The 21,049-nt window shown below is 41.8% G+C and overlaps 1 protein-coding gene across 1 annotated transcript in view; it reads right to left on the reverse strand.

The window, feature by feature from the left end:
- Nucleotides 1–1,365: 1,365 nt before the first annotated feature.
- The window catches only part of ap1s1 (adaptor related protein complex 1 subunit sigma 1), a 34,805-nt gene continuing 15,121 nt past the window's right edge, over nucleotides 1,366–21,049 (reverse strand). The window contains exons 3-5 of the mRNA XM_070993495.1: nucleotides 15,683–15,791; nucleotides 3,492–3,629; nucleotides 1,366–2,589 (exon numbers count right to left, since the gene is read on the reverse strand). Coding sequence (XP_070849596.1) covers nucleotides 2,542–2,589; nucleotides 3,492–3,629; nucleotides 15,683–15,791 — 295 coding nt within the window. The 3' untranslated portion in view covers nucleotides 1,366–2,541. The remainder of the gene's footprint in view (nucleotides 2,590–3,491; nucleotides 3,630–15,682; nucleotides 15,792–21,049) is intronic.

Consider the following 21,049-nt stretch of genomic DNA (forward strand, 5'->3'; position numbering starts at 1 on the left):
GCATTTCTGTCTGTCTGTCTCACTCTCCCTCTCTTGCTCTTCCTCTCTCACCCAACCACTCGAGGCAGATGGCCGCCTTCCCAGAGTCTGGTTCTGCCCGAGGTTTCTGCCTGTTAAAAGGAAATTTTTCCTCGCCACTGTCGCCAAGTGCTTGCTCATGGGGGAATTGTTGGTTTCTTTGTAGATAAAAGAGCTTGGTCTGTACCAGCTCTATATGGAAAGTGTCCTGAGACAACTTCTGTTGTGATTTGGCGCTATACAAATAAAATTGAATTGAATTGAATTGAATTGAATTGAATGTGTGTTCTGTACCTGTCTAAAATTCAATTTAGTCTAATAATAATAATTCTAATAATTATCTAGAGAAAATCCAAGTGGGATGTGATTCTCATTTGCACTTCGTTAAATTGCATAAGACAGACTTGATATTTCCATCTCATCTGGTAAATCAGTCCACTGACAGTACATATTAATGGCTCATATGTAAGCAAGAGTTTGTGAAGCAAATCTCAAATGTCTTTGGTTCATTATTGACAATCCACAATGCAGTTTTTCACCCTGTGCCTGTTGTGTTAGGTAAGATGTGCCAATCACAAATACAGGACTGAATATCAAACAGTACAACTATGCCTTTATGAGAAAATTCAATAGAAATTACTTAAACATCAAGTGCATTCAGATAATTAGAATAATAGGCTTTATGTATATGTTTTGACCGCACCTCTGGATTATGTAGTATATACACATATAGAGCGCAGAGCCTGAAAACACACTAAAATTCTGTTTTCTTACGCCCTCAATCCTATTGGTTGTGATTATCCATCATAACCACCTTATATATTCATTGCTGAAATCTGGAGACGCAATGCCTCCACATGGCTTTAATGCATGAGGCATCAACACAAGCCATCAAACATCATCTATAAACATCCATTTCATATTTCAGACCTACTTCCTGTTTCAAATTTGACAGTAGACCTTAAAGTGGTTGTGTGCTCATGCAGTTTTACAACACTATGTATGACAATATACATTTCAGTTTCAGTCAGTTTCGGTTATTCCTCTAAACTGGGTGATCACATGATATGATTAAATTGGGGACCTGTTAAGTTGGCAAGTAGTAGGAACAAGAGACCAAACTACAAAGAAATGTAATTTAAGTGAAATTACCCTTTACACAAGAGAACATCAGTTTGAACACAGCTTTAGCTGTCATGACTTGAAATGTGTGAGAATGAGGAAATCCATAAAAACACAGTTCAGTGGAGGAACAGACATTCTGTTAGTGGTTTTCACATTGCACATTATGTTATTTTCCCACATACATAACCAATAAGAATAATGACAAATTCTGTGAAAAAAGGATTGCATAAACACAGCATTTTAATTAAGGTCTGGTGATCTATATTTTTCTGATTGTCACCAAATCTGATGTGCTTAGCCAAACCAACACTGAATGTCTCTACTAACAAAATTTGTACGGGATATTCCTGATATATTGAATTCCTCTGTGCCACAGGGCTCCATTGTTGTTCAAATACTATCAAAAACACATCAGTGAGCCATATTGTTGCAGTGTTCCTTAATTACCATGAACACACACTAGTTTTTTTTAGACTCAATCCCCACATACACCATCCTGCTGCCCCAAATACTCACTACAGCACATAATCTGCTGCAGAAAATAGTCCCAACAAATGCACTTCCATTTCCTCCTGTTAAAGTTTGGTAAAAACTACAATGTCCAGCTGTTTTAGGAGATTGCTGAACTGTTGTTTTGTTTTTTGTTTTTTAAATTGTTAAAAATAATTTTGTTTTGTTTTTTATTTTTTTTTATCATTAGCTGTTTTAAAATATGTACGATCCTATGTGCTTGGAGCTGAGTACCACAGTAACAGTAGGGAAGTCACAAAGGAATGAGAGATGGACTAGCACATGGTTTATATTCGGTCTTTTCAGGAGAGTTGTTGTAATTACAAAAAATGTAGAATAAGATTAGACTTGTCATTTTGTCATTCAAGTGTTTTTCTGTCCAACTGCCCAAATCTGTGACCAAGTCTCAGTCCACATTCACTACCTGACAAACCATGACACGGTATGACTGTTTGACTAGCTCTTTGCATCAATCAAACTGCCACCCTCACTGTGACTCTAACATCAGCATCCACTGTGTGTGCTTATTTTAACTCTCTGATAAGCAAAGCTGGATTGAGCCCTTTAAAAATCTCAAAACACAACCCACCCAGCAGCCACACATGTAAATGTATCTGATTTCCTCTATTCCCATGCTAAGATCACACACACAAACTTAGACACAAAGACAGACACACCCACACACAACTAAAAGGCTTGTCAATGCAAGGATCCGTTCTTCATGAAGTGTCTTCTCCAGTTAAACACTGTACATCAGTCCCCAGAGCCACAGATACACAGAACCAATGCTCAGTCAGTCCAAGCATGTTCAATACCAGCTTCTGCCCCACCCCCTCTCATCCAGCCCTCTGCCTTATTATCTATAGTCTCTCAGAACGTTGCTGTGTACTACGCCAAGCCCATTTCCTCCAAAACACTCCTGGGTGACTCATCCTCCTGTAAAGGAAAACACAGATATGTTAGAATGAGGAAGTCAGTTACACTTACAAAATAACAAATAGACACATAAACACATTTTTCAGGGCTGCAAGCTCTCAGGGGTACCGACATGAGTCACTACAGTTAGACCTTCTTCAATCACGTACATTATGATATTATGCAACCCTAAAACATAAAGTCACATTCAGTGTTTCTGATGCATTAATTTATTTGTGGTGGCCCACCATAATATTAACACTGACAGCCACATCCATCCATCCATTTTCTATGCCGCTTATCCCTTTCGGGGTCGCGGGGGGCCGGAGCCTATCTCGGCTGTCAACAGGCGGGAGGCGGGGTACACCCTGGAACAGTTGCCAGCCGATCGCAGGGCACCAACACACAACCATTCACACTCACACCTAGGGGCAATTTAGAGTCACCAATCAACCTAATGAGCATGTTTTTGGTCTGTGGGAGGAAGCTGGAGTGCCCGGAGAGAACCCACGCATGCACGGGAAGAACATGCAAACTTCACACAGAAAGGCCCAACCTGGGAATCGAACCTGTGACCTTCTTGCTGTGAGGCATGCGCACTACCTGCTGCACCACCGTGCAGCCTGACAGCCACATAGCGATTTTTTTTTCTTCCATTTTTTTACGTTTTAAAATGGTTAAACTCGTATTTCATTGTAGACCTGTGTTTCCCATACTTAGACAACCCTAAAATGCACTAGAGAATTAAGTAGAATTAAAATGGTGAAATAAGAAATAACCCAGGGCATGGCATAATTCCTACCAGATTTCATGGAAGTATGTTCCATCTTGTGATAACCAGCTAATTGATAAATATAGAAGCAAGACAAGAAACCCAAACCCTAACCATCCTTGGTGGAGGTGAGAGGTGAAGCCCAGGTTACCTCCTGCAGTAGGTCTGCTTGTTCAATAGCCTTGAGGACGCTCTTCTTAGACGTGTCCTGGATCTCTCCTCCCATCAGGAACTCATCTAGAATGAAGTAGGCCTTCTCAAAATTAAAGATGATGTCCAGCTCACACACCTGCACAAACAAACACAAGCTGTTTTCTACAGCCAGGGAAATATGCTCTTGAGCGTGGAACTTCTCACTTAACTCTGTAACATTGTATAAACACTAATAATAAAATTGAAAATAAAGTATTTTTCAAAAAAAAAAAAAAAAAAAGCATTTATCCTTTTTCGTTTTAGTATTCTTCAACCTTCAGTCATCCTCCTCATCTAGTTCCTCATCATTATCTTTTGCTTGGCTGATAGTAGTGTTGTTTTTGGCGGCCTGTTCTAATTTTTGTCTTAGTCTAGTCTTTGTGTCAAGCTGTCATTTTAGTTTTTATTAGTTTTAGTCACGTTCATACTTTTTTTAGTCTAGTCAAGTTTCAGTCAACTAAAAGTCTGAGCATTTTAGTCTTATTTTAGTCAGAATTATCTGTGACTATTTTTGTCTAGTTTTAGTCAACGAAAACTGATGACATTTTAGTCTAGTTTTAGTCAGTGAAAATTGTATTTTAGTCTCTTTTTAGTAATGCAATTCTATTTAACCCAGTCAATATAGTATCTAGTAGTATAGACGAAACCAAAATTTTCTTTCAGTCAAACCCATTTCACAATTCAATATTTCAGGCAGCCGCCATGAAAATGAAGAGGACGACGACAACGAACCGAGCACAAGTGCTAGCGGCTACTCGAGAGGTGCCACTGAAGTATCCACAGCACCCACTAGCACCAAGTGCCGCAAAGCAGTCAGGAAATATGACTCCAGTTACCTCAAATTTGGATTTAGTTGGCACGGGACCGACGAAGAGCCAAGGCCCCAGTGTGTGGTATGTGGTGAAGTCCTCAGCAATGAATCCATGAAACCAGTGCACCTCAAACGGCACCTTTTAACCAAACACACAGCACTGAAAGATAAACCATTGGATTTTTTTCTAAGAAAGTGGCACGAGCTGAAGAAGTCCACAATGCATTCCTGTGTTACATCCACAGCCAAAGCATAGGCACCTTCAAACTGTGCCAGCCTCCGTATAGTGAAGCCACACACGATTGGCGAGCAACTGTGTCTGCCATTAGCCAAAGAAATTACACACATCATGTGTGGGGAAAAAGTTGCTAAACAGTTAAACTTGGTGCCACTTTCAAGGGCACAGTGTCACGGAGAATACGGATCATGGCAGATAACGTTAAAAAGACAATGACTGAGCGCATGTTGCAGATTTGGCTAATTTGCTTGTGTACGTCAGATACGAGTGCGATGGTGCAGCTCAGCGGGATTTTCTGTTCTGCCAACCACTGGAGACCAGAACTACAGCCGATCACATATTCCAGCAACTGAACACCTTCATGCAAGAGAACGGACTCGATTGGAAAAAGTGTGTCGGAGTCGGAGACCAATGGCGCCAGGGCGATGACAGGCCACCACAGCGGAGTGGCAGCCCGGATTCAGGAGGTGGCACCTAAGATGCAATGGACACACTGGAGCATCCATCGGGAGGTGCTTGCAGGGAAGAAGACGCCTGATGAGCTGAAGTCAGTGCTTGACTTTATTCTTTTTTTGACTTTTATATAGAACATTTTGTCTCGTTTCGTTTTAGTCAACGAAAATGAAGAGACATTTTACTAGAGTTTTTGTTTTGTAAACCACATTTAGTCTCGTTTTTATTCCTCAATGATATCACATTATATATTTAGTTATGTCATGTGATAAAGGTTTGTTGACGACGATATTTAGTCATAATTTTCGTTGACGAAAGCAAAGCTGAGAGACACTGACTTGAACCTCAAGAATGACTTTTGGAGACAGGCTTCACGATTAGAGCTCCTGTTTTGTTAATCAAATGTATATCCAACTTTGGAGTGTTTCGACATTCCAGCCCCGGCAGCCTCTTCCTCGCTTTTCTAGTCAGAATCATTTTACTGCTGGATCCTTCTTGAGACCCCTTGTCCAGTCGGCCGCTTATTTTACTGACAGCGTGCCTTACCACCATTGAAATGATGTTTATGGCAGCCAGTTTTAGTGATGATAAAACATTTTTTTCATTTTGAAAATACAGATGCTAGCTTTGGGTGACCCTTAATAAGGGGAGAGTGCTGCCCACTCCATTTTCATAATAAGTCAGATGTCGACAAGGATTCAGCCATTGCTGCATGTGCATCATTTTGTCACAGAGGTGGCAAAGGTTTCTTAAGGTATGAAGTGGAACTTCACAATAGTCTTCCTAAGGTAAAATTTAAGGGTTAAGTGTGTTTTGATCAGTTTTAGTCTGAATATGAATGTTTTCAATCAGTTTCTTGACCACAGGTCAGTTAGTAGGGTTAAACTACTGTGTCATGACGCCACCATACGTCCCTTGTATAACCACAAATCTCAAGAACAGCGTGCATGTGTCCCCTACCAGCTGGTGCCTCACCGCCTGTGTCGCTATAGCAGTAGAGGTGATAAATCTCCACCTTTATATCCGCTGAATCAAACTTCAAACTTTGATTCTTCAAACTTTCTCCTGGTTTCATGCCCAATATAAAAGCCATAGGTGAAAAAAAAAAAGGGTACATGACTTTGATCTCCATCCATCCATTATCTATACCGCCTATCCCAGCTACAATGGGCGAGAGGCGGGGTACACCCTGAATCGGTCGCCAGCCGATTGCAGGGCCACATGCAAGGACAAACAAACATTCACACTCACACTCACACCTACGGACAATTTAGAGTCATCAATTAACCTAATGAGCATGTTTTTGGTCTGTGGGAGGAAGCCGGAGTACCCGGAGAGAACCCACGCATGCACGGGAAGAACATGCAAACTTCACACAGAGAGCCTGACCCGGGGATTGAACCGGCAACCTTCTTGCTGTGAGGCATGCGCACTACCTGCTGCGCCACCGTGCAGCACTTTGATCTCCAGTCTGAATTAATTTTCTCTTTTGAAAATAAATATATATAATATTGTAAATTATATTTATCACTAACATTTATTGACCCAGCTGCTTATAGTTTTTCCAACTATTAAAATCTGTTTTTCACCCTTGATGGCTCAAAATGCTTTGCAACTGTGCTTTGTAAAGCGTCCAATCAATAGGGTCTCCATCATAACCCTGTTGCAGATGGGAAGCTTTGAGTATCCCGGTTAGATATTTATGTATCTATGGCTGTTTTTAGCCATAAAGTACCTCCACATTTGAGTTTTCAGTATAATTATATCTTTCGATCACAGACAGATTGCTGGCTGTTGAAAAAAGATGAATACTTCTTCATCAACACCTTAAAACTCTTGTTAAAGAATTCTTTGCCAGCATTGGTTTGTAACTTTTCAGGTCTGTCTTTTAAATTAGAGGCAAAGGCCTTACAGCCTTAGAGAATGGGATTGAACGATACCCAAAATATCTTCTAGTCTACTGACTTCAACATCTCTGATAAAAAGTTGGCTGACAGATAACTACATGTTCCTCCATATATGTGTCTTCTACAATAATTACCCATTTTCAATCATTAATGAATTCCCTTCCAGAAGTCCTCAGCTTCTTCCAATGCCTTGATCTAATGTATTCTACGATCAATAAGTTATTTATTTTTATGATTTTCTCTCTGATGCATCTCGTCATTTGAGATGGCGAAGAAAGGCCTCGGAAATGCCATGCACCCTGAGAACGCTGTAGAAGAGGACAATTGCCATTTGGCTGAGGACAGTGGAAAAGGAGGATGATACATATCCCACTAAGGAGTACTATCCAGGCTCCCAGACTGGACAGACTATGACGGCATGGGACGAGACAAGTATGTGGACTCCAAGCCTGCAGTGATGATGGGTGGTGTAGAAGGGTAGGAGCCATTCGCTGCAATAGTAGGGAGAGTCAGAGGCTCTCGCGTGCTTCCAGCTGGTGGTGATGGTAGAATAAAGGGGGAAGACATGGTTTTTTCACAGTCTGTCAGCTGTCTCTTGAGATCTGACTCCTTAGGAACAGAGCCTTAAGCTTTGCTACTTTTTCACCTATGATTTTCAACCAAGAGTAACTGAAATAGTCGACAAGACAATTTCGTCCGAGTGTTCCTTTCCTGCAGAAAACCTGACGGCTTGACTGGTCGTACTATCTGGGGTCGAAATTCCACTCCTGCAGGATTGTTTGCGTCTGTGTTTCTGTTGTTGCAGGTTCCTTTTCTGTGGATGTGCGAGTTTGTTTGTTTGTTTGTTTATTTGTGTCTGCTCAGCTGTTTGCTTCTCCAGTGCATTCAACACCATCCGGCCTGCCCTGCTGGGGAGAAAGCTGGAGGCGATGCTGGTGGACCCTCCCCTGGTTTCCTGGATTACAAACTATTTGACAGATCGACCACAGTATGTCAGACTGCAGGACTGCGTGTCTGACACTGTGGTCAGCAGCACTGGGGCTGCCCAGGGAACTGTTCTTTCGCCCTTTCTGTTCACCCTGTACACCTCGGACTTTCAGTTCCTCTCTGAGTCCTGCCACCTGCAGAAGTTTTCGGACGATTCTGCAATTGTTGGCTGTGTCAGTGAGGGGAAGGAGGAGGAGTACAGGGGCGTTGTGGACTCCTTCGTCGAGTGGTGCAAGACTAACCATCTGCATCTCAACACCACCAAGACAAAGGAGCTGGTGGTGGATTTCCGCAGGAGGAAATCGGCCCCCACACCCATTTCCATCAACGGTGTGCCTGTTGATGTTGTGCAGGATTACAAATACCTCGGAGTACACCTGGACAATAAACTGGACTGGGCCAAGAACACTGAGGCTGTCTACAAGAAGGGCCAGAGTCGACTCTATTTCCTGAGGAGGCTCCGGTCATTCAACGTGTGTAACATCATGCTGAGGATGTTCTACCACTACTACTGGTTCTACTGGTCGGTGGTAGCCAGTGCCATCTTCTATGGTGTTGTGTGCTGGGGCAGCAGGCTGAGGGCAGCAGACACCAACAGGATCAGCAGGATCATAAGGAAGGCTGGCTCTGTCCTGGGGGTACAATTGGACTCCTTGGCAGTGGTGTCTGAGAGGAGGATGCTGTGTAAACTGCATAGTATCCTGGATAACAATGCTCACCCTCTCCACAAGGTGCTAACTTCGAGTAGAAGCACCTTCAGCAACAGACTCATTCCCCCCGGATGTAACACTGAACGCCAGAGGAAGTCTTTCCTTCCTATGGCCATCAGACTGTTCAACTCATCTACCTCTGGCCGCGGGAGGGACTGTAGAGACTCTGTGTCACCTGTCACCTTACCATTATCTTCACTGTCACTTTATTCAGAGACTGGGTTCATTATTGAGAATAATGACATTCTGTCTTATTGCTGCTGTATTTTATTTTTATTTCTTATTTTTATCTACTACCATATTTTATCACTGTCATCACTTTAAACAATCACTCACTCACTTTAATTCTTGCTCATCACATCACTTTATCACTTAATTTTATTCTACTGTGGTTACGCTGCTACATGTTTAGACTGTACTTGTTATATTTCATTTATATTCAATTTTCATATTTCAGTTTATATTTCAATTCATGCAACTACTGTCACAGTGCGTATTGTTGTATATTATATATACCTACGTTAACTGTCTTTTGTTGCATTCAGTGTTGCATTTAGTGTGTTTAGTTACTCCGTTATTCTTCACCTTATTCATGCTATATTATTCTAATTGTGCCTTGCACTTTGTTGCATTTAGTTGTGCGTTTTATCTATCCTCTTACTCGTACTACTTCTCCACTTTGTATCGCAACTGCTGCACAGCAATTTCCCTCGGGATAAATAAAGCTTCTTGAATCTTGAATCTTGATTGTTGCTCTAAGCCAGAGTAAGCCACATCAGTTAATACCACCCAGTCCGATGATGTGTACATAGATTTCACAGTGAGAGGTCCAAAAACTTCCCCATCCTCCAACTAGTATAAACAGTTAATTTGCACTATTGTTGAATATGTACCCCAAGACACAACCCGCTTCTAAAGCCCATTCCTCCTGAAGAGTATCAGCCGAAGGTGTCTGGATCCGGCACAAATTCAATATTTGTTTCTTGAGTGTGTCCCCTGGTGTTGGTTCTTGAGAGCTTGTCACAGGCATCTCACAGATCACCAGAGAATTGGCTGTTCTCTTGGTCATGGTTAGATTTTTCAGACTAAAAAATGGTCTCATTTTCACTTAATCCAGTCATTGTTTTGGAAAAACTCTGCCCATGCCCTTTGGTTCATGCTAACTCCACCCTCTCCTCCCTTATTGCTTCACCATAACTCCACTGTCTCCTCTCTAACTGATTCACCATAATTCCATCCTCTCCTTTCTCATTGGCAGAGAAATGGGGATAGAAAAGTCAAAAGTCATAATCCATCAAACTCACATCAAAGTCCACATTCCTAGTGACACATAGTGTTTCATTTATCTTTCTATGAGGTTAGAGGCAGAAGGTGAAGGCTTTGCCATGGCCCTCAGAGTTCTCTGACCTAAACATTGTTGAAAATCTATGAATAGACCTCAAAAGAGCAGTGTATGCAAGACAGCCAAAGCACCTCACAGAACTTGAACCCTTTTGCAAGGAAGAATGAATGTTGGTCTTATGTAGTGACAGCATGCTCAAACTTTTGCTTCAGACTCTTTTCCTTTTTTGTTATTTTGTGCTATTTTATTTATTTATTTATTTTATATTTTTATTGGCTTTTTCAAGAAAAAATAACAGCTCAACATAGAAGGACTGTACAAAAAAACAAGTACAGAAATAGACATGGTAACAAAAACAAGACAAAACAAACAAACAAGCAAGCATTTACATTTTGCAGATACGTTGTGGAAGTTCATTACATCTGGGGAGCTTTTAAGAAAAGGGGAATTAAAGCCTAGTTCTAATATAGTCCAGGAAAGGCTTCCAATTTTTCTCAAAGTTAACCGAGGAGCCAACTGTGGACCTCAACTTTTTGAGTTTATGGAACTGTATAATCTCCCACAGTCACTGAGTCCAGCTCAGTGGCTGAGGGTTTTTCCAATTAATAAGAATCAGTTTTCATGCGAACAAATTTTGTTATTTTCAGGTTGGTTCCAGAAAGATTTTTATTCTCTCCCACTATGCCAAAAATGGCTATCATGGCTGAACCACCATTTTGAAAACTTCTGATAGTGTATTAAAAATTGAGCTCCAGTAGGTATGTAAATTAGGAGCCAGAATCAATGTGCCAGCGGCTGCATCAGGTCGCACTGCACAGTCACATGCGATGTCACAGCATTAGTTCCCACTCGCGGCATTATTTAGAAGATGCAGCTGCGGTAGGTTAACGTTAACGACAGACAGTTGACACAGAGAACGGGACCAATGGCCGACCAGCTGGTTGGTAAAATAAATATGTAGTGAACTCAAATCAGAGCGTCTTCGTGTCTGGAATGGATGTATTCTTGAGTCTATAAGGTAACAATATAATAATAATAAGACAACCTTATTTGAATTGTGAAATGGGTTTGACTAAGAGAGAATTTTGATTACATCTATACTACTAGATACTATATTGACTGAGTTAAATAGAATTGCATTACTAAAAAGAGACTACAATTTTCATTGACTAAAACTAGACTAAAATGTCATCAGTTGTAAACTAAGATGAAAATAGTCATGGATAATTCTGACTAAAATAAGACTAAAATGCTCAGACTTTTTGTCGACTGAAACTTGACTAGACTAAAAAGAGTATGAACGTGACTAAAACTAATAAAAACTAAAATGACAGCTTGACACAAAGACTAGACTAAGACAAAAATTAAAACAGGCCGCCAAAAACAACACTAAATGAGGCCATGTTGGGCACAGATTGAGGCTGTGTGCACCCCTTCTTGGGCTCTTTTCCATTGCTCCACTGTCAACGTCATTTCCAAATCACCCTCCCATGCAGACTTTATAAATTCTAGTGATAGGCTTTGTTGATCGGACAAGAAATTATAAATGAAGGAAATAGCTCCCCTCTTTGAGGGTTTGAAAGGGGTTTCCAAAAGGGACTCAGACAGATTGGGATAAGAGAGTGTGTTCGTTTTAACATAACTACGAATCTGGAAGAACTTGAATAAATGTGATTGTGGTAAATGAAATTTCTTCCGTAATTCTAAAAAGGTGGGAAATATTTTATCTATGAATAGAGCTTTCATATTGATTCTGCCATTGCATTTCCAAATGTCAAAAGAATCATCCGTAATGAACGGGGATAAAAGGTGGCTTGAATAGACAAGAGCAAGCAGGGAACCATTATGCCAACCATACTGTTTTCTCACAGCAGACCATATTTTCAAAGATTGGGTTACAACGGGGTTGTTCTTAACATAGTGCAATGATAAAGGCATTAGAGAAAACAAGAGGGCAGTCAAAGATGTCAAACCACAGCAATTATGTTCCATTTGTGCCCAAAAAGGATTCTCGTCCTGCTTATCAAACTGAACCCAAAATGAAAGCACAAATATTACACGACCAATAATAAAACTGAAAATGAGGTAGTCCCAACCCTCCACCTGATTTCGGCTGCTGTACATAATTCTAAGTATCTTTTTATTCCATATGAAATTAGAAATAATTTTGTCAAGGTTTGTGAAAAAAGACTTCTGTATTACAAGAGGACTAGTTTGAAATAAATAAAATAAAATAAAAATAAATAAAAATTTTGGAAGGCTAAAGTTTAGAATAGAGTTTAAAATTCTCCTCCTTACTTACAAAGCCATAAATGGCCAGGCACCTTCTTATCTTAAAGAGCTCATAGTACCTTATTGCCCTACTCGAACACTGCGTTCCCAGAATGCAGATCTACTTATGGTTCCTAAAGTCTCAAAAAGCAGAACAGGAGTCAGAGCATTTGGCTATCAAGCTCCTCTCCTGTGGAACCATCTTCCAGTCTTTGTCCGGGAGGCAGACACTGTCTCTACATTTAAAAGTAGGCTTAAAACTTTCCTTTTTGATAAAGCTTATAGTTAGGGCTGGCTCAGGCTTGTCCTGGACCAGCCCCTAGTTATGCTGCTATAGGATTAGACTGTCGGGGGACATCCAAAGATACACCAAGCTCCTCTGTCCTTCTGTCCCTCTCCATCCACACGCTCTCATGTCCTACCACGGCGTGTTACTAACTTAGCTCCTTCCCCGGAGTCTCTGTGCTTTGTCGTCTTGCAGGTTCCCATGGACAGTGGCTGAATCTGGATTGTGGATTTCAGCTGCGTCTCCTGCCTTGGCCCTGCCTGACATCCACTGCAACTGCTACTGCTGTTATTACATCCACTGTCACTGTTACTGTGATTGCATGTCTGTCTCTCTGTCTCTCTGTCTCTCTCTCTCTCTGACTGCATTTCTGTCTGTCTGTCTGTCTGTCTGTCTGTCTGTCTGTCTGTCTGTCTGTCTGTCTGTCTGTCTCTCTCTCTTGCTCTTCCTCTCTCACCCAACCGGTCGAGGCAGATGGCCGCCCACCCAGAGTCTGGTTCTGCTCGAGGTTTCTGCCTGTTAAAAGGAAGTTTTTCCTCGCCACTGTCGCCAAGTGCTTGCTCATGGGGGAGTTGTTGGTTTCTTTGTAGATAAAAGAGCTTGGTCTGTACCAGCTCTATATGGAAAGTGTCCTGAGACAACTTCTGTTGTGATTTGGCGCTATACAAATAAAAAAATTGAATTGAATTGAATTGAATTGAATTGAATTGAATTGGAAGGACACTAATTTTTATAGCATTGGTTCTACCTGCCAGGGTGATATAGAGATGGGACCACATTTCCAGATTATGAACAGTACGTTCAAGCAGCGGCTCAAAGCTTGCAGCAAAGAGACCAGCCATACTCCTTCTCACCACCACACCCAAATACCTAAAAGAGTTTGTCATTATTTTGAACGGGAAGTGAGAATATGAGAGGCTCTGTGCAGACTTGATTAGGAAAAGCTCACTCAGAGTGATTTCATTTGTAACCAGAAATCTCACCATATTCATTTAAAATAGACATGGTGTTCGGAATAGATTTGTGGGGGTTTAAAAGCAAGTTGTCTGCAGGTTGAGAGCAAGGACCACCAGGTAGTAGAGGTTGTAGTCGATCTTGGCCTCCCAGAGCTTTGCCTTTATTCCACTGAAAGTAGCCCAGAGCTTGCTCACCTCAGCCAGCAGGTCTGGGTAGATGTGTGTCTGTGTGCCCCGGTAGGGGAGGGAGCCCTTGCCTTTTGTGAGACCCACAATGTTCTCATTTTGTGCATACCAATGCAGCTGAACGATGAATGGTCTTGGTCGGGCTCCATTTTTCGGTTTTGGCACTAGCGAGCAGTAGGCTTGGTCTATCTCCACCAGGGAGGGAAAGTTATCTTCTCCCAGGACTTCAGGAATAAGCTCCGCCATAAACTTTGTGGGACAAGCACCTTCAGCCCCCTCTGGGATGCCGACAAACCTCAAGTTTTGGCGCCGACTCCGGCTTTCGAGATCAAAACATTTCTCCTTCAGTCGTTTCAGCTCTTAATGTTTCAATTCCTCGAGGCACCCCAGCTGCTGAATGCGGTCTTGAGCGTTGGTGAGGATATGTTGGTTTGTTCGGTGACCATCTGGGCTTGCTCCTGTCTGTTTATCTCCTCTCCCATCTCATGGTGAAGCCCATGAAGGCTTGTTGATGTCTCTGACTGTAAAGCCTCCATTTCTTGCCTCAGCTCCTTGTGGAGGGAGGAAATTTCTGCCCTGAAGTCTGTCAGGATAGCTTCAAGCATCTTTGCAGAAGAGTTCACCTGTGAGTTGCCTAATGTCCTTTGCTAATTAGCTTGTTAGCTTAGCTGTTTTGTTCTTTTTTTCACGCTTGTTGCCCTCTAATTTGTTTTTTTCTGGTTGCTGGAGCTGTACATTTGTAGGATCAAAGAGACTGCTGACTGTTTAACCATGGTATGTCAAAATAGATCAACTGTAAGTGAATAAGTGCATATAATAATTGAAAGACTCCTCCTTGAACCGACACCTTATCGTGGTGGAGGAGTTTGAGCACCCGAATGATCCTAGAGGCTATGTTGTCCGGGGCTTAATGCCTCTGGTAGGGTCTCCCAAGGCAAACAGGTTCTAGGTGACCGGTCAGACTAAGAGCGGTTCAAAAGCCCCTTATGAAAGAGAAAAAAAATCAAGGAAGCGTACGTCACCCAGATTGGCGTCACCGGGGCCCCACCCTGAAGCCAGGCCTGGGGTTGGGTGCAGCGGCTGCAGTAATGCGGTCACTGTACCGGTCTGTCGTGGTGAAGAAGGAGCTGAGCCGAAAGGCGAAGCTCTCGATTTACTGGTCAATCTACGTTCCTACCCTCACCTATGGTCATGAACTTTGGGTCATGACCGAAAGAACAAGGTCCCGGATACAAGCGGCTGAAATGAGTTTCCTCCGCAGGGTGGCGGGGCGCACCCTCAGAGATAGGGTGAGGAGCTCTGTCACCCGGGAGGAGATCAGAGTAGAGTCGCTGCTCCTCCACATTGAGAGGAGTCAGCTGAGGTGGCTCGGATCCATCGGTGGATGGATGGATGGATGGATGGATGGATGGATGGATGGATGGATGGATGGATGGATGGATAATTGAAAGAAAACGGGAGCTGTCAGGACCTACGTCTGTTCAATGTGGAAGCTCATCCCCCGCCCCCCTTTTTTTTGTTATTTTGATGCAGTAAATGATGAAACTAAAAAAGTAATATTTGTATTATTACATTAAAGAAATGTGTCATTTTTATATTTCATGACTTTTGGAAATGAGGTCATCTTTCACTCACTTAGCTCTGGTAACAGCAACAGAAATTTGGACAAAGGGTACTTTTGCATGCCACTATACACAACATAAAAACAGTCATTATTGTAAATGAGTCCTCTTCCACCTCCTCCTGCATGCTCTACCCAGGTGCAACAACTGACCTATAGCATATTTCTAGTAGGTGAGAACATGTCAGGCATGGACTTTCTCCTGTTGTGTGCTAAATGTGTGAAAGGGCAACTCAGGACCATGTCCACGCCTGATTCTCCAGACATTGCCAAGAGTTCACATGAGAAAACAGCTCCAGCTTAGCGGTGTGAAATCAGCTAAAATAAGAGAGAGCAAATACATCAGGAACAACACAGAGAGATTCAGAGATCTATGACTTACACTGCCAAAGTACTTATCCAGCAGCTCTACAAATCGGTGGATGACTTCCAGTGTGATCAGCTCATTGTCTTGTTCTTCAATCGCACAACAGAAATAAAGGCTGGCATACCTGCATGAGACAAAAACAAGTCAATGTAATTACAACTAACGAATTATTCTCTGTGGCAGAGTTGAAAACAAGACTATAACACATATTTAACAAAGTAAATACATGCATGTATATGAAGCAACAATCACTGTGTCTGCATGACACCAAAGTTAAAAGTGTTAAGCTGCAGTTCATCCATTTGCCACTAGATGTAGCAAACAACAGGTAAAGGATTTTACTGTTGGATGCTACTGGGGGACATCTACAAATACTTGTGTTGGACTGTTTTGACCAGGAGATTTTACCTCTCAAACTAACAATTACTACATTACTCAGACTGCATTATTAAACTTTAAGCCTCAGTTGTTATTGACACAATGTGGAGAACAGCAAATTTTTCAAACCTACAGTATATCTACTAGCTCATATTCCTACTTTCAAGTTTACATAAATACTACTGTGAAATACTCTTCGCTTGTTTCTGCAAACTATCAAACTATCAGCTGCTACTGCCAATCAGGTTGTTGCTTTCTCATTACGAGGGGGGACCCAGCTTCCACTACTAGTGTAAAAATGTACTTACCTAGATAAATGTAAAAAGTAAACGTTATCGTGTTACATTTTGGAAATTACTGGTGATACATTACACTAGTGTTAAACTGTAGACCACCTACAATTACAGTCAATGTCCAACACTAGTAGAACATTACATCATGTCAATCCCTGGTGTCCAAACCAAGAATACATTCTATCTGTATAAACAAATGCCAGTGCACATCACTGACTATCAGTTATAAGTATACAATGGTCCTTTTCTATGTAGCTTAACTAGAATTAACCTGAAAAGATAACAAAACTCAGATAATTAAACACAAAATGACCAACAATAAATAAAACTAGACAATTTTCCCTTGGGAAATTTTGAAAGGGCCACGAGGGCTACTGCCAGAGTGTGTACATTATGATGAGATTCTTCAAGGATTTCAAATAATTAATGCTAAGATAACATTAGCATGTCAAATAACAAATTAAAAAGATCTCAGACACCATTAGAATGCATTTAAGAATCATTTCACTGCAGGTCAGCATGTTAGCATTAGCATTACTTCATTGCTTGACTATTTTCAGTTCATATTATAACCAGTCCTGCCAGGCTCTCTGTCCCACTATAACCAGTCCACCTCTTTGTCCCACATTGCTTCTTAAAGTTTTCAAACATTTTGAGCTGAATAAGACTGTATGAAAACCATTATGTTCAAAATAAAGCATTTTAAATTAGGGCTGCAACAACTAATGAGTTTAGCCCCTGATAAAGCTAACTCCCCTGATATCGTTATTTGAAAGCTAAGGCTTGATAAAGCTAACACCAATGATGAAGCTTGATCCATCACATAATGGAGACAAAACACAAGCTACGTTAATTTTTAAATTAACCTGCAATCATTTGATTTGTCTGTCAAAATCAAAACAGAAAACAAATTTTACAGAGAGGGCAGAATTTGCTGACACTAATTCCAACACCATAACTGAAAGATAAGACAAGAGATTAGATTTTATTTATCCCATGGTGGTCAAAATTTATCTGTTACAGCAGCAGAATAAAAAAGGAGAGGTAGAAAAAAGAACAAGTATTCAATTCAATTCAATTTTATTTGTATAGCGCCAAATCACAACAAAAGTTGTCTCAGGACACTTTCCATACAGAGCTGGTACAGGCCGAGCTCTTTTATCTACAGAGACCCAACAATTCCATCATGAGCAAGCACTTGGCAACAGTGGCAAGGAAAAACTTCCTTTTAACAGGCAGAAACCTCAGGCAGAACCAGGCTCTGGGTGGGCGGCCATCTGCCTCGACCGGTTGGGTTAGAGAGGGAGAGCAAGAGAGAGAGAATGAGACAGACAGAGAGAGACAGACAGAAATGCAGTGAGAGAGAGAGAGATAGACAGAGAGAGACAGAGAGAGACAGACAGACAGACAGACATGCAGTCTCAGTAACAAGTAGAACAAAATAAATAAAAAAGATACAAAAATGAAATCAACAATAGATAAAAAGACACAATTATATGCAGAGAATTAAAAAAAATTGCCAAAATACACACACACTTCAAGACACTACGCACGCACACACAGACGTGAAAACCTTAGTGTTAGTCTTAGGGATGCATCGATCCGATATTGGTATCGGTATCGGTCCCAATATTGAAGAAATTTCTAGATTGGGCATCGGTGACAATGGACCCGATACACGGGGCCGATCTATTCAGTCTAACACTATGCTATAGGCGCTGTGAGTGGCGTCATGCGCAAGCAACATGCAGTGCTGAAGCGCACATAAAGTGGACCACATTGTTTTCAAAATAGAGCGAGCGAAAGGATCGGCTATCTGGAACTTTTTCAAACTATCTCAGCCTACAAACTCGACAGCTACTTGCAATACCTGCACAGTAAATGTTTGGAGGGGCAGTGGCAAAACAGGTTATAAGTTATAACACGACCAACTTAATCAAGCACCTACAAAGATTTCACACCAGGGAGCACGCTGAGTTCATTGAACTGAATAAACAAATAGGAGGCGGTATGACGCAGCTAACTTTGAAGGAGATGAAGGAAAGAGGTGAAAATTTTAAACCTAATAGTGTGCAGGCAACAAAAATCACGGAGAGGATGTCCCATGCCACTTTTAAGTTTAACTGCACACTGGCTGGATGAGAGTTACGTGCCACACAGGGCAATGCTCAATGCTGCAAACTTCCATGGTTCACACACCAGCTACGCAATCGCAGCTACCCTGAAGGAAATGTTTGACGTACGTCGAGTAAAGTCCACGTGATTCTGAGGGACAACGCCAACAACATGCGAAAGGCGATGGACAGCATGAGAGTGCGTAGTTTAGGCTGCGTTGCACATACAATGCAGCTGGTTGTCAACGAGGGACTTCTATCAAAGCGCACTGTGAGTGATGCCGTTGCAAGTGGGAGACAGATTGTTGCACACTTTATATTCATAATTGCACTAACTGGACCAGTTACACTTGTTATATTTTTTTTACATGTTGTTTGACCAAGCTAGAGAAGCTATTGGTTTAAGACTGTACTGTACTCGTGCATAGTTATTGAATACATAACTCCGTGCATTTATCTGTTTGTTTTTAAAAAACAAAACAGGAAAGAAATGTTTAAGTCAAGTCTGATGCACAAAAGAATGATCCCAGTCTTTTTCACACAATGAAACATACCATTTGTTAAGTAATTCAGCGCTGTTTTTCTGGATCAGTAACGGATCGTTATTGGCTGATTACTAAATCTTAGGTATTGGTATCGGAGGTGAAAAAAGCAGATCGCGCACCCCTAGTTAGTCTGGGGCCCCTTCCTGCAAAAGTCAATCACCATCTCCTTTGTCTTGATGGTGTTTATGTCCAGGTGGTTCAGTTCACACCATTTGACAAAGCTGGTGATGACTTTCCTGTATTCCAATGCATTCTCCTGCAATACATGTCCAACTATGGCTGTATCATCTGAGAACTTCAGTCAGTGTTGTGTTACAAGTCTGATGTGTACAGGTTGAAGAGGAAAGGGGACAGCTCTGTAACCTGCGGAGCCCCCATGGTGCAGACTACCACATCAGACACACAATTGTGAAGCCTCACATAATGTGGTCTGTTTGTGACGTAGTTAATGGTCCATGTAGCCAGGTGGCAGTTTACTCCAGCTCCTTCCAGCTTTGCCGTGAGCAATGATAGCTGGATTGTGATGACAGCACTGGAGAATAGAGTTGGGTGGTATCCAAATTTTGATATCGTCAAACCTTCCCCACATTTTTCCGGGGTATACGGTGTTACCATTACTAATTAAAAATCACTTTGCAGGGCAGCATGACACGCGTGCAGTTCAGACCATCAATGCTCAAGCTAAGAAGTACCAATCCTAACTCGTAGTATATAGCAATGACGGGGAGAAACTCAGCTAAAAGCCTCTACCAAGCATTGCCACCCAAACAAAAAATAATTCATACCCCACGAAATGATACGTGCATGTAATGAAAACACAAAAAATAGCGCATGTCAATACAGCATCTGCTGATTTCACCACTTCACGCAAACCACAAAAGCCCGGTATCATATGAAAGCAGAGAGTCTTATGATCACGAAGATGTCTGCCTCTTCACTGTGCGATGAAAACTTGGCGAGCTACAGCCAAAGTGGTCAAAAGTTATATTCTAGCTCGAAAAAATGCTGCTAATGTCTCCTCCTATGACTCTGTGTTAGTTGGAGATCAATCATGAAGGTCCTGGTTGTTTACACAGAGAGGAAGGGGTTTCTAGAGTGGATGGAGTGCTAACCTATCTCTGGGGTTACTTACTTCTGGATTGTCATTGGTGTTTCTATGGTGAATTTGGGTGGGTCGCTGAGCTATTGACCGGCGTAACCACGCAGTTGGTTTCACCGCTCCGTCTCATGAACAAGCAGAGTGCTCACAGAGGACTCTGCTGAGCAGCCCGAAGTGTTATTTTACTGTTTTATTTGCATTTCAACTGAGTCTCTCCATATGTTTGGACGAGACAATGGTACTCTGCCCAGACGCGCCTAAATGAGCGCCTGGACATACCTGTGTTAAAACACCTGTAAAACTGCTCATGTTCTTTTTTTTAGTATGGAATTTTGCACAGTCACCTTTTTCTCAAGTAAAAATTCAACCAGATACATTGAACGGAGTGTGCTTCATTTTTTGTTATGATGATGCTCCAATTACGTTAGGCCCCTATAGAGCTATATGTGAACCTTTTTTTTTTTTTCTTTTTCCTTTGCAATGGCGGTAATGAAAATGATACCGTTGCTATTTTTAGATACTGCGGGATACCTTATTACCAGGTTACCGCCCAACCCTACTGGAGAAGGAAAAAAAACATGACCCGTACAGTGCTCCCAGTGTTTTCGGGTTGGGAAAAAGACTGGTGAATCAGGTAGAAAACTGCATCTTTCACAACAATGCTATGTCTATATGCAAACTGTAGGGGGTCAAACTCTCTGCTCACCAGGTGTCGGAGATGGCTTAGTATGATCTTCTCCATGGCCTTCATCAGTTGAGAAGTTAAGACCACTGGCCTGAAGTGACTGGGCTCTCTACTGGTGCAGTCTTTGGGACTAGGTCCACAGTTTTCCACAGTGCTGGAACTCTCTCCAGACCAAGGCTCAGGTTGATGATGTGACAAATGACCCTGCAGAGCTGATCTGCATAATCCCTGAGCAGTCGCGGTAGGGGGAAAACCAAATCTCTTGAAA

The sequence above is a fragment of the Chaetodon trifascialis genome, chromosome 23 (assembly GCF_039877785.1).
Source record: "Chaetodon trifascialis isolate fChaTrf1 chromosome 23, fChaTrf1.hap1, whole genome shotgun sequence".
NCBI lineage: Eukaryota > Metazoa > Chordata > Actinopteri > Chaetodontiformes > Chaetodontidae > Chaetodon > Chaetodon trifascialis.